This window comes from Podarcis vaucheri (assembly GCF_965113315.1).
Source record: "Podarcis vaucheri genome assembly, chromosome: 5".
Taxonomy (NCBI): domain Eukaryota; kingdom Metazoa; phylum Chordata; class Lepidosauria; order Squamata; family Lacertidae; genus Podarcis; species Podarcis vaucheri.
This window is the reverse complement of record NC_138763.1, coordinates 95,534,337-95,556,644: the sequence shown is the minus strand read 5'-3', so window position 1 is coordinate 95,556,644 and position 22,308 is coordinate 95,534,337. Positions and strand designations below refer to the sequence as shown.

The 22,308-nt window shown below is 45.9% G+C and overlaps 1 protein-coding gene across 37 annotated transcripts in view; it reads left to right on the top strand.

Moving 5' to 3' along the window:
• Positions 1 to 22,308, top strand: part of SORBS1 (sorbin and SH3 domain containing 1) — a 211,881-nt gene that overhangs the window by 95,250 nt on the left and 94,323 nt on the right. For 30 of the 37 annotated variants that reach the window (XM_082223035.1, XM_082223036.1, XM_082223014.1 and 27 more), the window contains exons 3-7: positions 276 to 347; positions 5,573 to 5,668; positions 11,092 to 11,214; positions 18,568 to 18,594; positions 18,716 to 18,828. In XM_082223035.1, coding sequence (XP_082079161.1) covers positions 276 to 347; positions 5,573 to 5,668; positions 11,092 to 11,214; positions 18,568 to 18,594; positions 18,716 to 18,828 — 431 coding nt within the window. Of the gene's footprint in view, positions 1 to 275; positions 348 to 5,572; positions 5,669 to 11,091; positions 11,215 to 18,303; positions 18,371 to 18,567; positions 18,595 to 18,715; positions 18,829 to 22,308 lie in introns of those variants that run through there. The other 7 variants (XM_082223011.1, XM_082223023.1, XM_082223018.1 and 4 more) reach the window with 4 other exon arrangements.

The following is a 22,308-nucleotide window of genomic DNA, read 5'->3' as shown; positions in this document are numbered from 1 at the left end:
AACGGGAGCTCACCTCATTGCGGGATTCGAACCACCGACCTTCTGATCGGCAAGTCCTAGGCTCTGTGGTTTAACCCACAGGGCAGACAATTTGCATTTTTCTTGAGTGTCCCCTTCCCTGAACTAGGGTACCCATTGCACGGGACATCATGCTCCAATTCTGTTTCCTGTTCCTTGCTCTTGCATCTTCCGTATACAGTGGGCACCTCGGACACTTTCCTGTCCTTGTGGATTCAGCATGAGAATGATGCTGATAATTTCTGCTCTTGTTTCAGAATGCAAAGAAGTTGAAGTTGGAAGCACTGTTGTGAATGGCCTGGTACTGGGAAGTAATGGACAAGACAGAGGTATGTTGAATAACAATACATAATATTAGTATATGAACCACCTTCTTCATAAGCATCTCAAGGCAACAGCAATAAAAATAGAGGGGACGCGGGTGGCGCTGTGATCTGAACCACTGAGCCTCTTGGGCTTGCTGATCAGAAGGTCGGCGGTTCGAATCCCTGTGATGGGGTGAGCTCCCGTTGCTGTCTCAGCTCCTGCCAACCTAGCAGTTTGAAAGCACATCAGTGCTAGGAGATAAATAGGCACTGCTGCGTGGGGAAGGTAAATGGTGTTCCATTGCGCCAGAAGCGGTTTAGTCCTGCTGGCCACATGACCCGGAAAGCTGTCTGTGGACAAACACCGGCTCCCTCGGCCTGAAAGCGAGATGAGCGCCACAACCCCATAGTTGCCTTTCACTGGACTTAACTGTCCAGGGGTCCTTTACCTTTACCTCGGTCTCGGTCAGGTATACAGGCCTCGGTCCTGTATACCTGAAGGAGCGTCTCCACCCCCATCGTTCAGCCCGGACACTGAGATCCAGCTCTGAGGGCCTTCTGGCAGTTCCCTCATTGCGAGAAGTGAGGTTACAGGGAACCAGGCAGAGGGCCTTCTCGGTAGTGGCGCCCGCCCTGTGGAACGCCCTCCCATCAGATGTGAAGGAAATAAGCAGGTATCTTCTCTTTAAAAGACATCTGAAGGCAGCCCTCTTTAGGGAAGTTTCTAATATTTAATGCTGTGTTGTTTTTAACACTTGATTGGAAGCCACCCAGAGTGGCTGGGGAAACTCAGCCAGATGGGCGGGGTATAAATAATAAATTATTATTGTTATTATTATTACCTTATGTTGAATAGAAATACAAAACATTATTATTAGTAGCATTAGTATATTAACCACCTTCTACACAAGCACCTCCAAGCAACAGCAATAAAAATAGCAAAAAAACCATTAAAAACAAATATAAGTTGTGGAAGATGGAAAAACCGTCTCTCTGAGTTTCCCTGCTTTAGGAGGCGGTTGCCGGGTTTTCTTTGCGATATTACTTTCGCGAAATCCACGTATATGTAAATAAATTTCAAGGAGAGAGTTGAGCAATAAATTTCCCCAAATCAGTAAAAGAAAAAGTTAGAGTATTAATGTACAGTGGCACCTCGGGTTACAGACTCCGCTAACCCGGAAGTAGTACCTCGGGTTAAGAACTTTACCTCAGGATGAGAACAGAAATTGCGTGGCGGTGGCATTGGAAGGCCCCATTAGCTAAAGTGGTCCCTCAAGTTAAGAATGGTTTCAGGTTAAGAACAGACCTCCAGAGCAAATTAAGTTCTTAACCCGAGGTACCACTGTAGAGGAACAGTTTGCCTGATGCAGCAGTTGGCCTGTTTCTGAAGAAGGAAGGCTACTCAGAAAAACCCAAAGGGAACCCAAATAGTCCCCCGTGGAGTTAAGAGAAGTTGTCAAAGGTTCTTGTGTACAGCTGCATCTCTTGAGGCTTCCCTGCAGCTTCACACCCCTCCTTCCTGGCTGCATGCTTACAGTGCCAAGGATGCTAATACATTGCCAGCTCAAGCCCTGCATATTGAAAATACTCCCTGCTCAGTTGCAGAGAAAGAGGTGCTGTTTTGTTTTGCAGCTTCTTGGAGGAGGGCTAAGTCTGGCTTTATTAAAGAGTGCTTTGAGCTCTGGATGTTATCCAGGGCACTTCTGGCTGATCTGGAGTGGCCTCAATCCATTCCACATCGGGGCCCTATTTAGAATTCAGGATTTGCTGCAGTCTCAGTTCCTCATCCCATGCCTGTAATGGTAATGGTAAAGGGACCCCTGACTATTAGGTCCAGTCGTGGCCGACTCTGGGGTTGCGGTGCCCATCTCGCTTTATTGGCTGAGGGAGCCAGCGTACAGCTTCCAGGTCATGTGGCCAGCATGACTAAGCCGCTTCTGGCGAACCAGAGCAGCGCACGGAAATGCCATTTACCTTCCCGCTGGAGCGGTGCCTATTTATCTACTTGCACTTTGACGTGCTTTCAAACTGCTAGGTTGGCAGGAGCAGGGACTGAGCAACGGGAGCTCGCCCCATCACAGGGATTCGAACCACCAACCTTCTGATCAACAAGCCCTAGGCTCAGTGGTTTAACCCACAGCGCCACCCGCGTCCGTTATGTCTGTAAAGGATTAAACAAAAAACACAGAAGCTGCTGTGTTCAGTGTAATGTGTAGTTCGGTCCCCTTGCATATGACACTGTCATGGCAGGGTGGATGACTTCATATGAGGTTGGCTTTTGCCTCCCCTCCTGGTAATATCCCCCCTGCCCCAAGCTCAGCTGATAGGAGATTACAGCTCAAAAGCATGGGAAAGGGAGCATGGCTGAGTCCTGCTACTGAGTTGTGGGCGGAGGAAGAGGTCTTTGTCTTTGTTTCTATGCTAAAAAAAAAGGAAATACCTTTCTCAGCATGCAGCATGGAAACCAGTGATCTGAATGTGTGAGAACCATCAAATTGTAGAGTTGGAAGGGACCCCTAAGGCTCATCTATTCCAATCCCCTGCAATGCGAGAATGAATGTGTGGGCAAGTAGTGAGAGAGTTGTTTCTGAATGGTTTATGTGCATGTTTTGACCTTACCCGCTGATAGTGTGCATCTAACAGCCACTTTCCCCCAAAGTTGTATAGCCTTTTGGGGGGAAATGAGTAAGGCTCCCTACCTTGTATTTAACAACAACAACAACAACAACAACAACAATAATAATTTATTATTTATACCCTGCCCATCTGGCTGAGTTTCCCCAGCCATTCTGGGCGGCTCCCAATCGAGTGTTAAAAACAATACAGCATTAAATATTAAAAACTTCCCTGAACAGGGCTGCTTTCAGATGTCTTTTAAAGATAGGATAGCTGCTTATTTCCTTCACATCTGTGGGTTAAACCACAGAGCCTAGGACTTGCCGATCAGAAGGTCGGCGGTTCGAATCCCCGCAATGAGGTGAGCTCCCGTTGCCAACCTAGCAGTTCGAAAGCACGTCAAAGTGCAAGTAGATAAATAGGTACCACCCCGGCGGGAAGGTAAACGGTGTTTCCATGCGCTACTCTGGTTCGCTAGAAGCGGCTTAGTCATGCTGGCCATATGATGCGGAAGCTGTACACTGGCTCCCTCGGCCAGTAAAGCGAGATGAACACCGCAACCCCAGAGTCGGTCACGACTGGACCTAATGGTCAGGGGCCCCTTTACCTTTACCTTTAACCTTTCAAGCAGTTTATAACCCAAACTGAATATGCTTTCTTCTGTGCAATGCACGTTGGTAAGCAAGCAAGCAGTAATTGTTTCAGACAGTGATGCTGCATTGTCAATAATATGGCTGAGGGTGAGCAGAGCTTGCTGCTGTCTAGTGAACGCTTCACTCCAGACTTGCAGAAAGTTGAGGGGATTGAGATAGGAAGACCCTATAGCAGCTCATCTCAAGACAGCGAACCTCTGGGTTCACACTGAATGCAAAAGGCAATAGCTGCTCTGTTTTGCATCTTATTTTAGGGTGGGCGGGGGCAGTTGACACGCTGCTGTCAAATTGCAGCTCTTCTGGGATCCTGGATTTCTCAGTTGTTTAATGTGGGCAGCCCCCAGTTCCCCTCTGGGGGTTGGGGGGAAAGGTGTTGAAGACAGAAATTCATCAGACTCTGAGTTTATAAATGTAGCCTGCTGCTGGGAATCAGAGGCAAGGAATGTTACGGTGTCGGTTAAGGAAGAGAGGATTGGAAAAGGAAGGCAGGCAGGGGGAGAAAGGCGATTAGTCTGCATCTTTATAGTTTATAATGAACATTGTGGAGGGAGGGTTTAGAGTTTGCGGTGGAGCATTTATGTGGAGCAGTTAAACAAAATGGAGAGAAATCCCTTCCCCTTTCTGTAAGATGTGGGCATATTTCAGGGGAAAGGACATCCGCCAGAATCAGGTTCACATATACACACTGTAACAATAACATATTGACAGTGCCAGATTTACGTATAAGCTAAACAAGCTGTAGCTTAGGGCCCCACTCTCCTGGGGGCCCCAAGAAAATTTAAAGGGAAAAGAACTGGATGTGCATTTCCAAAATATAAGATAAAAAATAAATAAAATAAAGCCTACATACAGCAACAGTGTTTTGTGTTGTGTAGGCTCCTATTTGTTATGTGCACATGGCTTTAGATACCTATTAGGTCCATAAATAGGGACACGGGTGGTGCTGTGGGTTAAACCACAGAGCCTAGGACTTACTTGCCGATCAGGAGGTCAGCGGTTCGAATCCCCGCGACGGGGTGAGCTCCCGTTGCTCAGTCCCTGCTCCTGCCAACCTAGCAGTTCGAAAGCACATCAAGTGCAAGTAGATAAATAGGTACCACTCCAGTGGGAAGGTAAACGGTGTTTCTGTGCACTGCTCTGGTTTGCCAGAAGCGGCTTAGTCATGCTGGCCACATGACCCGGAAGCTGTATGCCGGCTCCCTCGGCCGATAAAGCAAGATGAGCGCCACAACCCCAGAGTCGGCCACGACTGGACCTAATAGTCAGGGGTCCCTTTACCCTTTTAGCATTACGCTTTCCATTTTTAAGTTTGGAATAGAGTAGCTGCTTTGGAAGACCATCATCAGGCATCCTCACAACATGACCAGTCCAACAAAGTTGATGTTGAGAAATCATTGCTTCAACACTGGTGATCTTTGCTTCTGCCAGTAAAGCGAGATGAGCGCCGCAACCCCAGAGTCAGTCACGACTGGACCTAATGGTCAGGAGTCCCTTTACCTTTAGGTCCATAAATTACCATATAGCATATATTCAACACAAGAAAACAGCGACAATTGGTTGTTGACAAAGGACAGCTGGACATATAAAGGGCCCCATTACCTTCAGTAGCTTAGGGCCTCATCAAACCTACATCTGGCCCTGAATATTGAGACTGGTAACCAGTCTTAAACCTGGGCCTTCTCGCACCAGCAGGAGCATATCTCAGGGAGATAAGAAAGAGGGAAAAGTTACCCTCATTTCTCTAGTCTCCTTCCTGGAGTGGTCAGAGAAGTACTACAAGTCTCCTCTTCCAGACTGCCTGGAAATCAAAGCCTTCTTGGTCTGTGTTGGGGAGAGAGATGCGTATGACAGCCTAATGTTTTAATTATCAAGTTTTCTGACATTGTTTGAATACTTTATGTCATGTTTCCCCACATGCCCTCCCCCTTTTGTTTCTTCCCGACTTGGACGCACCATCTTCTGTACCTTTTATGTTTGCAGCGAATGATGTCCCTTTATGTTCACGCTCTGTTTCTGCTGTTAAAATAATTCCCGTGAAGAAAGTGAAAAGTTCTCCTGGTCTAGTGTTGCCGACAGGTATAATTCTCTATCTCCCTCTCTCTCTCTCTTTTATTTTTTTTAATTTTTTCCTCTCTCCATATATCCTTCCCAGGACTTTTGCTTTGCCTCCTGGTTGCTAAAATAGTTTTTCTGCACCGTCCTCCCCCACCACATTTCATCAGTGCTCTATAAAATTAGACCAGAACAACAAATATGCCAGCAGAGTTCACCAGAGAGCCATTCTGAAGATAATTTACCATGGAGGAGGGAGGAGAGAGTTACATCAGGCCTCCACTTGCTTCAGCAGTGACTGTCTGGTGAATTTTGAAAGGGGTAGGAATTTAGTGAGGGCACAAGCAGACCACGGCCAGGTCACCCCCTTTTGCTCATTTCCACTTCAGTGCACACACGTATTTATTTATTTTGCTTTGGGACCTAAACTTCTTCCTCTTTCCTTTCACCAATTAATTCAAAATTGTGCTTGCTTATACAGTCAATTGTGCTTGCTTATACAGGGACGCGGGTGGCGCTGTGGTCTAAACCACAGAGCCTAGGGCTTCCTGATCGAAAGGTTGGCAGTTCAAATCCCCGTGATGGGGTGAGCTCCCGTTGCTCGGTCCTGGCTCCTGCCAACCTAGCAGTTCAAAAGCACGTCAAAGTGCAAGTAGATAAATAGGTACTGCTCCGGCGGGAAGGTAAACAGTGTTTCCGTGCGCTGCTCTGGTTCGCCAGAAGCGGCTTAGTCATGCTGGCCACATGACCCGGAAGCTGTCTGTGGACAAACGCCGGCTCCTTTGGCCTATAGAGCGAGATGAGCGCCACAACCCCAGCGTCGGTCACGACTGGACCTAATGGTCAGGGGTCCCTTTACCCTTTACCTTTATACAGTCAAACCTTGGTTTTCGAACGTCTCAGCTGCTGAACGTTTTGGAAGCCGAACACCGAAAACCCAGAATTGAATGCTTCTGTTTTCAAACGCGCCTTGGAAGTCAAACGGCTCCCGAGGCATGTTTTTCACACACACACACACCCATTGAACTTGCTGACAGCCCTTTGACAACCCTTTGTCAAATGGACATCCGTAACAGATTATGTTAAAAAACCGAGGTTCCACTGTATATTGTTAAAGATTTAGGAGGGCGACCCTCCTAAACCCTAGAAATTAATAAATTAGGTTTGCCATATTTTGAAGAGCAAAAAAAGAGAGGGACACATTTGCCAGCTTCTAGTTTTAACTGTAGACGTATGCGGGTGGCGCTGTGGTCTAAACCACAGAGCCTAGGGCTTGCCGATCAGAAGGTTGGCGGTTCGAATCCCCGCGATGGGGTGAGCTCCCGTTGCTCGGTCCCTGCTTCTGCCAACCTAGTAGTATGAAAGCACGTCAAAGTCAAGTAGATAAGTAGGTACCGCTCTGATGGGAAGGTAAACGGCATTTCCGTGCACTGCTCTGGTTTGCCAAGAAGCAGCTTAGTCATGCTGGCCACATGACCTGGAAGCTGTACGCCGGCTCCCTCAGCCAATAAAGCGAGATGAGCGCCGCAACCCCAGAGTCGTCCGTGACTGGACTTAACCATCAGGGATCCCTTTACGTTTTACTTTTAACTATGGATCGCTATGACGACTCTTATTTCACATACCCACGAAAAAGAGGGCATGTCCTGGGAAAAGAGGACATATGGCAACTGTAAATAAATTGTAGGATTTTTATTCTTTGGCATGTGAAGGGAGAACAGGAGCTGCAGTGGAATTCCTGGGCTAGCCTATGGAAAACGACTTGGCTAAGCTAGGGCCATTAAGAATCAATACAGGGCCATTGAGAGTCATTGGCAATGCAAGAGAACTGTCCTCTCTCCTTTCCCTGAGGCGTGTACAGAGATTGGGTGTTGGGAAGGTGGCCAAGGTAACTGGGTGTGAGCTGACAAGGAGGGAGAGATTTTGAGCAAGGTGTTCTGGGAAGAAGAAGGGAGAAGGAAGACTGGTATCCATCTTGGGCAGGTTGGCTGCAGTCTGGCTGGGAGAGATGACTTGGAGCAGCTCTTCAAAAAGCTGTTTACGTACAATATGAATAAATGACAGCAATCATTTGATAAAATAGTATATTTGCTTACACTAAAGGTGTCAGACAAAACTAAAAGGCTTTGCGCATGGGCCCATAAGCACAAAATTGCCTCTAAATTGTATGTGCTGATTTATGAGTATAGGTGCAAAATCTTAAATAATTACAGTGGTACCTTGGTTTAAGAACAGCTTAGTTTATGAACAACTTGGATTAAGAACGCTGCAAACCCGGAAGTAGGTGTTTTGGTTTGTGAACTTTGCATTGGAATAAGAACATGTTCCGCTTCCTGTCGAGTGTGTTCCATTTGTAAATTGAGTCCCCTGCTGCTTTGGGAAAGCACGCCTTGGTTTAAGAATGCTTTGGTTTAAGAACAGACTTCTGGAATGGATTAAGTTTGTAAACCAAGGTACCACTGTAAATCCTGTTGCCTCCCACCTGTTGGGACCTGAACTTGAAAGATCAGGGTTCTGTTTAAGCACAGCAGTCTCCCTGCCACAGAAGTTTAGCACTTGTGCCATGGGAGAGCTGCAGGAATGTACGGGAAGGCATTGGGGACCGTGGGCTTATCTCTCTTGTGCAATGAGAGTTGTGTTGGCCCATCTCACAGTGATGGGAAATCAATATGCAAATTATTATTTTGTGTGTTTGGATAATGGAGTCCATGGGGGCTGTTTTGCCTTGTTATAAAGTGGGATTTCGACTGCTTGAACTAGTCATCCTTCGACCATCCAACTGGATCATGTTCCATCTTTAAGCCTGCAGAACATACACAAGAGACAGTTACAGATAGGTAGCCGTGTTGGCCTGCCATAGTCAAAATAAAAAAATTCCTTCCAGTAGCACCTTAAAGACCAACTAAGTTAGTTCTTGATATTATTAATACACAAGAGAGGAAGTGCCACCAAATGCAGTGATTCTTACTTCTGAGTAAACATGCATAAGATTGCATTGCAAATATTATAATTCTGCTGGAAGCTGCCCAGAGTGGCTGGGGAAACCCAGCCAGATGGGCGGGGTATAAATAATAAATTATTATTATTATTATTATTATTATTATTATTATTATTATTAGCCAGATACTGTTAAAGTATCTGTTCTGCATACCAACATTTCGTTAAGCCTCCTGGAAGGACGTTCTGATGGTGGCAAACAACAACAACAACAACAACAACAACAACAACAACAACAACAACAACATATTATTTATACCCCGCCCATCTGGCTGAGTCTCCCTAGCCACTCTGGGCAGCTCCCAATGAAATGTTAAAAACATAACAGCATTAAATATTAAAAACTTCCCTAAACAGGACTGCCTTCCAATGTCTTTCAAAGATAGGATAACTGCTTATTTCCTTCACATTTGAAGGGAGGGTGTTCCACAGGGTGGGCGCCACTACCAAGAAGGCCCTCTGTCTGGTTCCCTGTAACCTCACTTCTCGCAATGAGGGAACTGCCAGAAGGCCCTCAGAGCTGGATCTCAGTGTCCGGGCTGAACGATGGGGGTGGAGACGCTCCTTCAGGTATACAGGACCGGGGCCGTTTAGGGCTTTAAAGCTCAGCTATACAGGACCGAGGCCGTTTAGGGCTTTAAAGGTCAGCACCAACACTTTGAATTGTGCTCGGAAACGTACTGGGAGCCAATGCAGATCTCTCAGGACTGGTGTTATGTGGTCCCGGCGGCCACTCCCAGTCACCAGTCTAGCTGCCGCATTCTGGATTAGTTGTAGTTTCCGGGTCACCTTCAAAGGTAGCCCCACGTAGAGCGCATTGCAGTAGTCCAAGTGGGAGATAACCAGAGCATGCACCACTCTGGCGAGACCCTGCCAACAAATTAAGATTCTGAAGTAGTTTGGACTGTGTAGGTTTACTCTGGAGAGCAAGATTACACCAGGGCTATTTGTGGCAGGTGAAAGAAGAGAACGGGATGTTGGAGAAATCTGCCGAAAATGGAAAAGGAAGCAGAAATTGCTGCAGTTCACATGTTTGTAGAAATCAGCCAAAAGAATACATAGTTGTTGCTGTTTAAGTCTGCAAGCAATGCATAATTAATTGCTATTTTTACGTAGTTTTGACATTTCCTTTACATTGAAATGAATGAATGCTTTGAAAGTTACACAGATACTTAAGTAAGTCATGTGACTTATGTTAAAGAATGGACAGCGTGACGGATATTACAGTGGCACCTCGGGTTAAGTACTTAATTTGTTCTGGAGGTCTGTTCTTAACCTGAAACTGTTCTTAACCTGAAGCACCACTTTAGCTAATGGGGCCTCCTGCTGCTGCCGTGCCGTCGGAGCATGATTTCTGTTCTCATCCTGAAGCAAAGTTCTTAACCTGAAGCACTGTTTCTGGGTTAGCGGAGTCTGTAACCTGAAGCGTATGTAAACCGAGGTACCACTGTATAGTGTTTGGCAGAAACCGAACTGCAGTAGAATGGAAACAGTGCTGATTGTGGCAAATACTGGTTGGAATGGAAATTTCTGCCTTCTCACATCCGCAGATGCGAAGCAGTTGGGGATATTTGGTCAGGGGAGCAGAAGCAAGCTGTGAAGGAAAGACTGGCAGCCCGAGGGGCGCTCAAACTTCTGCAGTTAGTGCCTCTTCCAACCCAGAAAGTAGCTTTAGAAGTGAGCGATTCTCTGGAATCCCATTTAGTTGCTTAGTGTGAAATCTCACACAGCCAGAAGCTAGACAGTCTTATACGAATCAGTTTGTGTTCCTTAAATTTATTATAGTGAAGAAGCTGCTCTGGCTGCTGCGATAGGCTTCTTAGGTGAAGTACAACTATAGTCAACAGAGGATGGGACAGAAATATAATCCTGGCTGGCTGATGCTAGTGATATATCTGAAAATGCAGCCGTGGTATCTAATTTCTATACATTATGTATTTTCTTCCTTTTTTAGATCATGCTCTTGATTTGGAAATTTGACTCATCTCTTCTCTCTGCAGATAAACTTACTTTAGCGTATATATTTTTAAAGCTGGAATCGAAAGCTAATTTCCATCCACACTATTATTGTTAAGTTGTGGGTGAACATATCAGACGACACAGCAATTCTTCAAACAGCTCTTGTTTATTCACAGGCCAGGACAGAACTGAACTGAAGGGTTCAGTCAGGCTGCTTATATAGAGCTCCAGTACAATGTAACTGTAACAATTTTCTAAAACTATCCAATCACTGAACGTCACTTTCGATCCCTTATTTGCATAACTATCTACAGTATCCCCCTGCTGGCCCAGGGTGAGAACTTCAGTACATAACAATTATGACTAGATAAATTTGCTCAGATGCTAAAGTGAAGCAAGCAGGAAGCATTCTGTGCAGACAGCATGATTTAAGATTATTTTATGTTCCAACTCATCTTCTTAATTTTTTTATTTATTTTTTGCCCCTGTAGAGCTGGATCCTGCCAAAGTCTGTACTGGAAAGGGGGCTGTGACCCTCTGGGCATCTCCAACCTATGAGGAGAATCGGAGCGTCAGTCCTACAAGTCATTCACAAGACATCCACCAATCTGAAAGTAAGTCCAAAGTGCGAGATAATAGCCATAGACTAGATAGAAAGTCAAAGTGCTTGTTGTTTAAGCTGCTGCCACTTGAGGGACGCAGGTTGCACTGTGGGTTAAACCACAGAGCCTAGGACTTGTCGATTAGAAGGTCAGTGGTTCGAATCCCCGCGACGGGGTGAGCTCCTGTTGCTCGGTCTCAGCCCCTGCCAAGCTAGCAGTTCGAAAGCACGTCAAAGTGCAAGTAGATAAATAGGTACCGCTCCAGCAGGAAGGTAAATGGTGTTTCCGTGCGCTGCTCTGGTTCGCCAGAAGTGGCTTAGTCATGCTGGCCACATGACCCGGAAGCTGTATGCCGGCTCCCTCAGCCAATAAAGCGAGATAAGCGCTGCAACCCCAGAGTCGGTCACGACTGGACCTAATGGTCAGGGGTCCCTTTACCTTTACCTTACTTGAGTTTAAAGACCTCTGGCCTTTAAAAAAAAGTATTTCAAAACTAACTCCATTTTTAAACAAAAAAATTAATTTACATGCTTGAAATGTGGGCTGTGTTTGGCTTTTGAAGTTCAGGTCTTTAAAAATACAAATTGCAACGAGCAACTTTTTATTCAGCTGAAAACCGAATCCTAGATATGGAATGTGACTGAAAAAGAGCAAAAATGTCAGTGACACGTCACATACTCCAGTGACATCATGCATCTGTCTTCATCAGAACTTAAGTAGTAGGACAAAATCCCCCTTTTAGAAATTCAGAATGTGCTGTTTCAGATCTCAGCTATGTGAATTTTTGAATTCAGTAATTTTGTATTATCAAAACACAGTGTTTCAGAATGAAGTTACTTTTTTGTTCAGTTCTAAGCTTGAAATGGATGTGTTTTCATTGTGATGCTCCTTTATGGGGTCAAAGCATCTTCTGCCCCCAGATGGCTGTGCTCTCTCACCGCAGTGGCATTTTGTTGTAGGCAGTATTCCCAAGTTGACTCTGTTGTCATTAAAGCTCTGCCTCCCTTTAAATAGCAGATCCGTAATCATAGTAAACAAGCAAAGGCAATAAACAATGCTCAAATGAGTAATTGACCCTGAGAGGACAGGATTGTTCTTGAGGCAGGTACAGAGGAGGAACCAAAGCACTTTTTAAACCAATGTACAGTATGATGAATTTATGGAATGTTTGTTTACCCTGCAAGATATGGAGATGGCCATTACCTTAGATGGCTTCAACAAGGAACGAGTCAAATTTATGAAGGGTAAGCTCTATCTATTCTGAAGGAAATCAGCCCTGAGTGCTCACTGGAAGGACAGATCCTGAAGCTGAGGTTCCAATACTTTGGCCACCTCATGGGAAGAGAAGACTCCCTGGAAAAGACCCTGATGTTGGGAAAGATGGAGGGCCCAAGGAGAAGGGGACGACAGAGGATGAGATGGTTGGACAGTGTTCTCGAAGCTACCAGCATGAGTTTGACCAAACTGCGGGAGGCAGTGGAAGACAGGAGTGCCTAGCGTGCTCTGGTCCATGGGGTCACGAAGAGTTGGTCACGACTAAACGACTAAACAACAACAAGATCTATCGGTGGCTATAAGTCAGGACAGGTGCGTAGGCACCATTATGGACTGTGCTAAGACCCACTCCAACGACAAATGAAAATGCAGCAGAAAGATTCTTACATCACAGTGCTGAGCAATGCTTTATCACGTTGTCCCCCAGCAAGATGGCGGAATGAAAGTCATTTCATTAACCAGCCGCTTGGTTCTTCTCAACCTGCTGTCCTCCTCTCAGAAGATACGGGATGAAGGGGTTTCTGAAGGAAATCACACCGCAAGGCTGCTTGGGTCTTACTAGTTTCAAACGTCTCACAGCCCCTGGTCTCTTCAACCTGCTGGCTGAGATCCTTTCAGGAAGTCACAACCCCTTCGGCCATTTGAAGGTCGGAAGGAGAAGGCCCTAGAAACTGTATCCCAACTATCACCGGCCTGCCGCCCTTCAGGTATTGTTGGACCATAATGCCTGTCAGCCCCAGGCAGTAAAGAAGAGGATGGGCTCATTCAATTATGCCAGAGGCATTTGACAAAGCCTGAACAGCATGTGGTGCCTTTTTTCATCAGTCCTTATTTTTAACTGCAGTTGTATGAAGTTGTTTCTGGAAGGTCAAAGGAAACAAGGCTTGAAAGATAGAAGACTGTATTCTGCTCTGGTCAGACCTCACCTGGAGTACTGTGTCCAGTTCTGGGCACCACAGTTCAAGGAGGACACTGACAAACTGGAACGTGTCCAGAGGAGGGCAACCAAAATGGTCAAAGGCCTGGAAACGATGCCTTATGGGGAACGGCTAAGGGAGCTGGGCATGTTTAGCCTGGAGAAGAGGAGGTTAAGGGGTGATATGATAGCCATGTTCAAATATATAAAAGGATGTCACATAGAGGAGGGAGAAAGGTTGTTTTCTGCTGCTCCAGAGAAGCGGACACGGAGCAATGGGTCCAAACTACAAGAAAGAAGATTCCACCTAAACATTAGGAAGAACTTCCTGACAGTAAGAGCTGTTTGACAGTGGAATTTGCTGCCAAGGAGTGTGGTGGAGTCTCCTACTTTGGAGGTCTTTAAGCAGAGGCTTGACAACCATATGTCAGGAGTGCTCTGATGGTGTTTCCTGCTTGGCAGGGGGTTGGACTCGATGGCCCTTGTGGTCTCTTCCAACTCTATGATTCTATGATTCTAAGACTGTCTTGTTTTGTTTTCTGCAGGTGAGAAGGAGGCTGTTTTTATTGCTTATGGGTCTTACTTCTCACTTCCCTGATTCCCCTTCCCCCAAACGGGGATGCTCCTTATGGTTTCTTTGTTGTGAGAAAGGCGTTCTGTTCGTGCTCTGAAGTTTCTGTGCTTGGGACAGTGTGTGCAAAGATGTTCTGGTGCTAAGTTCTAGTGAGTTCTAGCTCAAAAAATAGAGAGAGAGAAGTATTAGTAATTTATTATTTGTACCCCGCCCATCTGGCTGGGTTTCCCCAGCCACTCTGGGCGGCTTCCAACAAAGATTTAAAATACATTAAAATGTCACACGTTAAAAACTTCCCTGAACAGGGCTGCCTTCAGATGTCTTCTAAATGTCAGGTAGTTGTTTATCTCTTTGACATCTGATGGGAGGGCGTTCCACAGGGCGGGTGCCACTACCGAGAAGGCCCTCTGCCTGGTTCCCTGTAGCTTTGCTTCCTGCAGTGAGGGAACTGCCAGAAGGCCCTCTGCGCTGGACCTCAGCGTCCGGGCAGAACGATGGGGGTGGAGACGCTCCTTCAGGTATACTGGGCCAAGAGAGAGATCAGTCCCCATGCCCTGAGACTCTTAATCTTAGGCTCGGGTCTTTGAGCCCCACGCTGGGCAAAAGATTCCTGCAGGGATTTGGACTAGATGACCCTCATGGACTCTTACAATTCTACAGTTCTGTGAAATTATTAAAACCTGTTCCTGGATTATCTAAAACTACCGATGGCACTGACAGAATCAGATAACTACTAGCTTTGATATTTCCAAATTGAGGTTCTCGGAGCATGGAGTAAGCCTTCTGGGACTTACTTCTGGGTAGATTTACATAGGATCATGCTCAGAAATTGGTTCTCTGGTCTAGCTTGCCACCGTGTAATATTACTTTAGTGCAAGTGAATATTGCACTGTTGCTATTTATTGATATTTATGAAAATAGCATTGAAGAGCTGTCCAGACAAAAAGGCTGTACAGAAAGGTTTTGAATGTTTAAGGAGGCACAGCTTTTAATTAGTCAGCAAGAAATATCTGTACTGTCCCTTAACGAAGCTGCAGACAGCACAAAACACTATGCTCTCTCTTGGGAATATCTATTCCCCCTTTTTAATTACATCCAGGTTGAGGAAAGAGTCTGGTGCAACTCAAATGCTCACATTATGAATTAATCATCCTGATACAGTTATTATGTTCTATCCCTGAGCTTCAAACACGCTTCATCCTCAATCTTACATCTTCAGGTTTTTAATAGTAAAGGTAAAGGGACCCCTGACCATTAGGTCCAGTTGTGACCGACTCTGGGGTTGCGGCGCTCATGTCGCTTTACTGGCCGAGGGAGCCAGCGTACAACTTCCGGGTCATGTGGCCAGCATGACTAAGCCGCTTCTGGCGAGCCAGAGCAGCGCACGGAAATGCCGTTTACCTTCTCGCCGGAGCAGTACCTATTTATCTACTTACACTTGACATGCTTTCGAACTGCTAGGTTGGCAGGAGCTGGGACTGAGCAAGGGGAGCTCACCCCGTCACGGGGATTCGAACCGCCGACCTTATATCGGCAAGTCCTAGGCTCTGTGGTTTAACCCACAGAGCCACCTGCGCCCCTCAGGTTTTTAATAGCCATATGTATTTACTGCCCAACCACCTACTTCATCTGAACAGTTGGAATAGTTAAATAACTATGGCAGTTTATATGATTCTAGTAGTTCAGACATGCTACTCTTTTTTATGTGTCACAATTGTTCAAATGTGGTACCAGGGGCTGTGACTTGAATGGAAAGAGACATGATGCATTCCATACCGGACTTCAGTTGAAAAAACCAACAACAACCCCAGGCCATCAGGAAAAATGCCAGGCTATATTTCTCACAGGGACACGGGTGGCGCTGTGGGTTAAACCACAGAGCCTAGGACTTGCTGATCAGAAGGTTGGCGGTTCAAATCCCCACGACGGAGTGAGCTCCCATTGCTTGGTCCCAGCTCCTGCCAACATAGCAGTTCGAATGCATATCAAAGTGCAAGTATATAAATAGATACCACTCTGGCAGGAAGGTAAACGCCGTTTCCATGCGCTGCTCTGGTTCGCCAGAAGCGGCTTAGTCATGCTGGCCACATGACCCGGAAGCTGTACGCCAGCTCCCTTGGCCAGTAAAGTGAGATGAGCACTGCAACCCCAGAGTCGGTCACGACTGGACCTAATGGTTAGGGGTCCCTGTACCTTTACTATATTTCTCACAAATAATATCCCGGATGATGCTTTTAGCTATGATTCCTGATGTGGGTATGGGCAGCACGCGGCATGATGAAAGAAGTACAAACATTGCTTGCCTGACATGTCACAGGCAATGCTTATTTAAGCAGCATATTTAATCCCTTAAATGGGCTTAGGACGATTGTGATTATTTATTTGGCGACATGCGCAGGAACAAGGGGAAAAGTGCAGGTGCGCAAACACTTTCAACTACCACAGAGAATCCAGTTAAAAGAAGGAGAAAAAGGATGGAACATTAACACAAACTCCACTGGGTAGTTCTTATTGCTGTTTTCCTCTTTTTTTCTTTTTAAAGGTTTCTCTTGGTTACTTTTCACCACAACTGGGCTCTGAACACATTGCCAGCTTCAAATAAAGCCTCTTCGTTCCTTTTTCTCCATTCAGATCAAAGCTGGCTTGGGGAAAAATACATAAAAAGGCAGTATTTCACAAGAACAACAGAATAGATACGGATTGCAGCTAGTGTCACCCAACCGCCATGCAATCTCAGCTTTAAAGCATCCATGACAGATGGCCCCTGCTCAAAATCTTTCAATAAGGGAGAGGAATTTCAGCTTCTTGGGGCAAGTGGCAGAGAGCAGGAAGCTGAGGAATATTGTACGTGGCTGAGAAAAGAAGCAAAGTTTCCCCGGTTCAGTCTATGGGCAAACTTGAGTATGTTAAACACTTCTAAGGCGGATGTTATGTACTGAGTTGAATAGGATCCAGAATGCAGCAGTCTGACTGGTCCTAGAACAATAGGATCCAGAATGCAGCAGTCTGATTGGTCCACAGGGGCCACCCAATCCAGCTCCAGGTGGCAGTGAATCCGCAACCTGATTGGCCTACAGGAGAATCCCGGAATTAGCCAATCACCTGGGATCCATTGTGTAAATAATGTATATAAAGCAGACATTTTGGGGGAACTTCCATTCCTCCTCACCACTATGAGCTGAATAAAGAGGATGAAATCCACTCTCGACTCCGAGTATATTTCAGCAGAGATCCCCTGCTCTCTTACTTCAGAGTAAGCCCCGCTGCACTGAACACTGGTGGAGATGTTCTTCCGCGCATGCAACTCATGCTCAGGCTTGCCGGTGGATAATTTGAACTGATTTCTAATTTTTTCGTGCAGAGGATGCCGCCAGGAAGCTTCCACTGTCTCGTGGTGGGAGGAGGGAACAATTACCGGAAATGATTGCGCATCTGCGAGGGGTTGGGAGAAAAGGGAAGAGAATCGTGCCCACTCTTTTGACCGTTCAAAGTAGAATGTGTGTGGATGGGGAGACGCATTGAATCGTGTAGCACTCCCCAGTGGGCGTAGATACCCTGTTGAAATTCCAGATATAACGTAAAATAGAAAAGCCACAATCGGAAAGTACTGAGTGCGCTGCACCAGAGCTCTAGTTAAGCTAAGCCACCTGTCTCAGTTTATCTCCCTCGCTTCCTTTCCCCTTCGTCCTCTTCTCTGCACAACGTCATCCCTCCCATCCACGCCACCCGCTGTCCTTTTTATTGCTGATGGCTTCCTAAATTTCCAGCAGTGAGTCATTTACAATGGAAAAGGAGCATTGTGCCTACTCTCCCTTTGGAAAATGCCTGCCGGAGCCAGGAGACTGCGTTTTGCATGTGCATCAACAGGGGGTTGTGGGGGGGGGGTGTAGTGGCACCAAAACCAGGTTCTGAAACATCTTGGAAAGCGAGCCAGTGAGAGTTCTGAACTCCCCTGGGATCTGATTAAGGACTTTGCTGCTGCAAATTTGTTCCTAACCTCAAAAGAGAGAGTGTTTGTTTGTTTGTTTGTTTGTTTGTGGTTTCCATTCTTAGGATCTCGCAGCAATGTGCGTAAGGCCAGCATGTAAATAGAAAATACTGTGTCACACCTTGTGGCCCGGACTCTATAAAGATGGCACATGTTGTACCAGGCACTTCTAAATATGTTTGTTTGTTTGTGGCTCTCCCTCCCATCTCCTCCGGCAGGGTTAAGAAAGGACGGAATTATTTTCCACCCCTTTGCCTACAACTCCGTTTGAAATATTGAAGCCCTGCACTTGCAGTAGTGTGTGGCATTTGGGCTCCGTACTGAGAGCTCTGACTGCCTTTTTGACTCTGGAAGGAAATGTCAATGCACAATTGTTTCTTCATCACTCTGAATGAATTGCCTTGTGTTTACAAAGGTCAGGAACGGCGAGGGGATCATGTTTCTATGGAAATTAGGCAGCCTGAGCTCTAAGTATCCCATGCGCAAAGTGGACTAAATTCTTAACTCTGATTGGTAAATGCACCCCCCCATGTAACAGTTGATTGTGGTGTTTTTTTCCTAATTCCCTCCCTTCTTTTCATTTTCTCCAATGCTTGCCACGAAATGCTTAAGGTGTAGAGCCAGCAACACCCGAAACAGGTATTTACTAAACGTTTCATTTTCTTATGGTTTCCGCGGCACACCTCTTGCTTGCTTAAGCAAGCACAAAACCTTGACTGTTTGGCGCAGCTCTAGTGATCTGAAGTTCTTCATTTTGCAGATGATTGGAGGTTACCGCTTAGTGTCGACTCCAATGGGGATGCTCAGTCCTCTGCTCTGGCTGCCAAGGGCTACCGCAGTGTGCGGCCAAACCTCTCTGAGAGCAAACCACACGTGAGTACCTGCCTAAAAAAATCCTTATGTGCTAGGAAAACTTTTGAGCCAAAGTAATGAAGAGTGAAGAGACCTGTGCCATCTTCCTGGCTGTGGTTGGGTGGGGAGCTTTTGTAATTCCTTTTTAATGGTTTGTAATAAGGGACGCGGGTGGCGCTGTGGGTTAAACCACAGAGCCTAGGGCTTGCCGATCAAAAGGTCGGCGGTTCGAATCCCTGGGTGAGCTCCCATTGTTCGGTCCCTGCTCCTGCCAACCTAGCAGTTCGAAAGCACGAAGTGCAAGTAGATAAATAGGTACAGCTCTGGCGGGAAGGTAAACGGCATTTCCGTGCACTGCTCTGGTTCGCCAGAAGCGGCTTTGTCATGCTGGCCACATGACCCGGAAGCTGTACGCCGGCTCCCTCAGCCAATAAAGCGAGATGAGTGCCACAACCCCAGAGTCGTCCACAACTGGACCTAATGGTCAGGGGTCCCTTTACCTTTACCTTTTTAACATGAGCATAATACCAGGGAACATCTCTCATGTCTGTTAAAACAAAGAGGTAGCTGTAATTGGTGGAGAGCACCACAAAAGAGCAGGTTTCCTTGTTTGTTTTCCTGTTCAGCAGTAGTCTTCTTCTACTTGAGATCCATCTTTAGCCCCAACCTGCAACATGGACCCAATGTTTCTTTGTTTTTTAAGTCAATGTGGACTTGGAGATCACCTAGTCCAGAATGCTATTACAGCATTGCTAAGATCCAGCCATCAAGCAGGGGAGTCTGTCCCAAGTCAGGCTGTTCTACTGCCAAACAACCCTTACCAGTAGGAAGGTTTCTCCTACTGCTCAGCTGAAATCTGCTTCCACGCCATTTCTGCCTAGAGAGTCTAGCCCTTCGCTCTGGAGCCACACAAAGACGTTTGCTCCATCTTCTCCCTGCTGGGTGTTTGAAGACTTGCTGTCGTGTCCCCCCCCCCTAACCTTAACAAAGGTGTGAGTTATAGGATTTTACCAGAAAGGGAATTTGAGGCTTTTTTTGACATTGCCTTCTCCTAGAACTGTACTTGGTCAGCAAAAAGGAACCGACGTCCTTCTTGATCTTGAATCTTGGCTCCATGTGTGTAATTTCCATTACTGAATGAGTAGGGAAAACCTCAGCTGTTCTCTCCCACTACCAACCCTGCCTGTCCTTTGCCACAAACTGGATTCTTGGTCAACTAGATTCTTACTGTGCCACCCACTATGTCTGGATTGCAGGAACCATTAAGTTCTGGGTGGCTGCGCTACAGCTGCTGACAGGCAAGCTCTGCTTCGTTTTATTCAGAATAGGGTCACTCCTTATGAGCACCATTGCAGAACACAGATTTTTGTGCGGGAGAGGACAAGCTTGATTCATAATCTTGGTTGCCTTCTTTATTACATTGCCTTAAAATTTTGCTGAGTTGCATCCAATGTTACTTGCTTTTGCTTTGTTTTTTGTTTTTTTTTTATAATCATATTTATTAAAATTTAACAGAATAGAAAAGATAAAAAAGATAAAGAAAAGAAAGAAAAAGAGAGACTAGCTTAGACCCTTCTTTTCATAACCTTCTTTCTGGGACTTCCTCCTTCCCCTCCCGACTGTATTCCCCTTTCCCTAAGTTGGTTCCACAAGTTCTCATCCCCAAATTTAAGCCTAATATATATTACTCATAAACCAATTTAAATTTACACAATCTTAACATCACTCCTCGTCTTATAATAAAACAAAATTTTCCCCCAAGATCAGCTCTCATTCCTTCCATGAGTTCCCCCTTTCTAAAAAAGGAAAAAACGAAAACATATAAGATCAAAGTTATAAAGAATATAAGATAGAATATATAGAAAAGTTCAAAAAATTGGTTACAAAGCCTTTGGATTCTAGGGTTCCCCCTCCCTTCCCCGGTTTTGATTCCCCATGTCCATTTGTCTGTATGTTGTCGGCCTGGAGATCTTAAGTCCACAGCCAAATTTTTCTCAGTCCATCTTGCCGGTTTCTTCAGATTTGGTTGTTTTAATAATATTTAACTTCATAAATCCAGTCTAATAGAGGCCTTTAATTTTCCTTAATCTTTTGTTGCTCCTCCCGTTGTTCTTTCCGTGTCGTATTTAGTCATTTACTCTTTTGCTTCTTGTTTTCTCCGGTTTCTGTCTTGTTCAGCTGTCAAAACATTCTTGTTTCAAAACTTAGTGTCTCTACAGAGGTTTGTTATTCAGGGACAAAGACTTACGTCCAGTTCCTTTCTTGCTTCAATAGAAGATTCTATTGTATTATGGTCACCTCTGTAGACAAAATAATATTTCAGTTCTGCAGCTTTCCCAAGAGATAAGACCTATGCACATCCCAGAGTAGTTTTCCACATACGACACTTGTAATGTCCCGAAACCCCTCTAGGGGGATTGCAATAACTTTGTATCCTCTAATCCAAAAGTCAATTTGTTGTTTCTTTTTCCCCGACAGTTTATATCCATATTTATATCAAATTGTAGCAAAATTAACCAGCAAAGAAAAACTTGTAGCAAAGTCCTCTTTATATTTTCCAGCTTTGACAGCTCCTTTGGCAGCTGTCAAATTCTCCATCTCTCTTCGCCAGGCTCTCCGAATCGCCCCGGTTCCCAGGGGGGGGGGTTGTCTTTTTCCTCTCACCCTCAACTCTTCTCCTCCAGCACAGTTCTTATAGTTCACATCGTGGAGTTAATAATTTTTGTCATCAATAAACTTCTGAATCGATCTTGGTTTCTCAGTCCTTGTTTTAGCATGTTTACAATCAGGGAGGGGACTGACTTCCTTTTTGGATCCCCTCCCGCTCGTGCCAAATCCGGAAAAATTTTTCTTTTTTCCTCCTTTTATGCCCGGTTACCCAATTACTCACGGGTTGTTGTTAATTGTCCGAATTTTCTTTGGAAGAAGCCAGCGCTCTCCGCCGGATGGCATGCGGCTGCGCCCGGCAGGGGAAGCGGAGGACTCAAAGCACCACGCCACTCCCCGGCGCCCGATCCGTAGCCTTTAAAAAGGCTCCTTCACAAGCCGGGAGGGCGATAACGGTACCAGCCGAGTCACCATGTCCACGGGATCCGTTCCCGTGGTTTTTGAGGGTCCCCGCGTCGCCGGCGCGGTAGGACCCAACCCCTGCCGAGCCGACTCCCTCCGGAGCTCGGAGGGAGTCCGCCATTCGGCGATGGCGCTAACCCGGAAGTCTCAGCGCTTTTGCTTTGTTTTTTGCAAGCAGAAGGAGGCCCTCACTAATGGAAGGGGCAGTGAGGGATCTTTTTATTTTTTAATACCAAAACCTCCTTCAGGGTACTGTCCCCCAATCATCTGGAGCAGATTTTCACAGGGCTGCAGGGGGGATGGAAAAGATATCTTCCTCTTCCTTCAGCAAAGACATCCGTTGGATCAAAAGCAGTTCTCTGAACTGGAAGGGCACAATCTGATTCAATTCAGTCCGTTGGTTATTTTGTTTTCGTTTTTGTCCAAATCCTG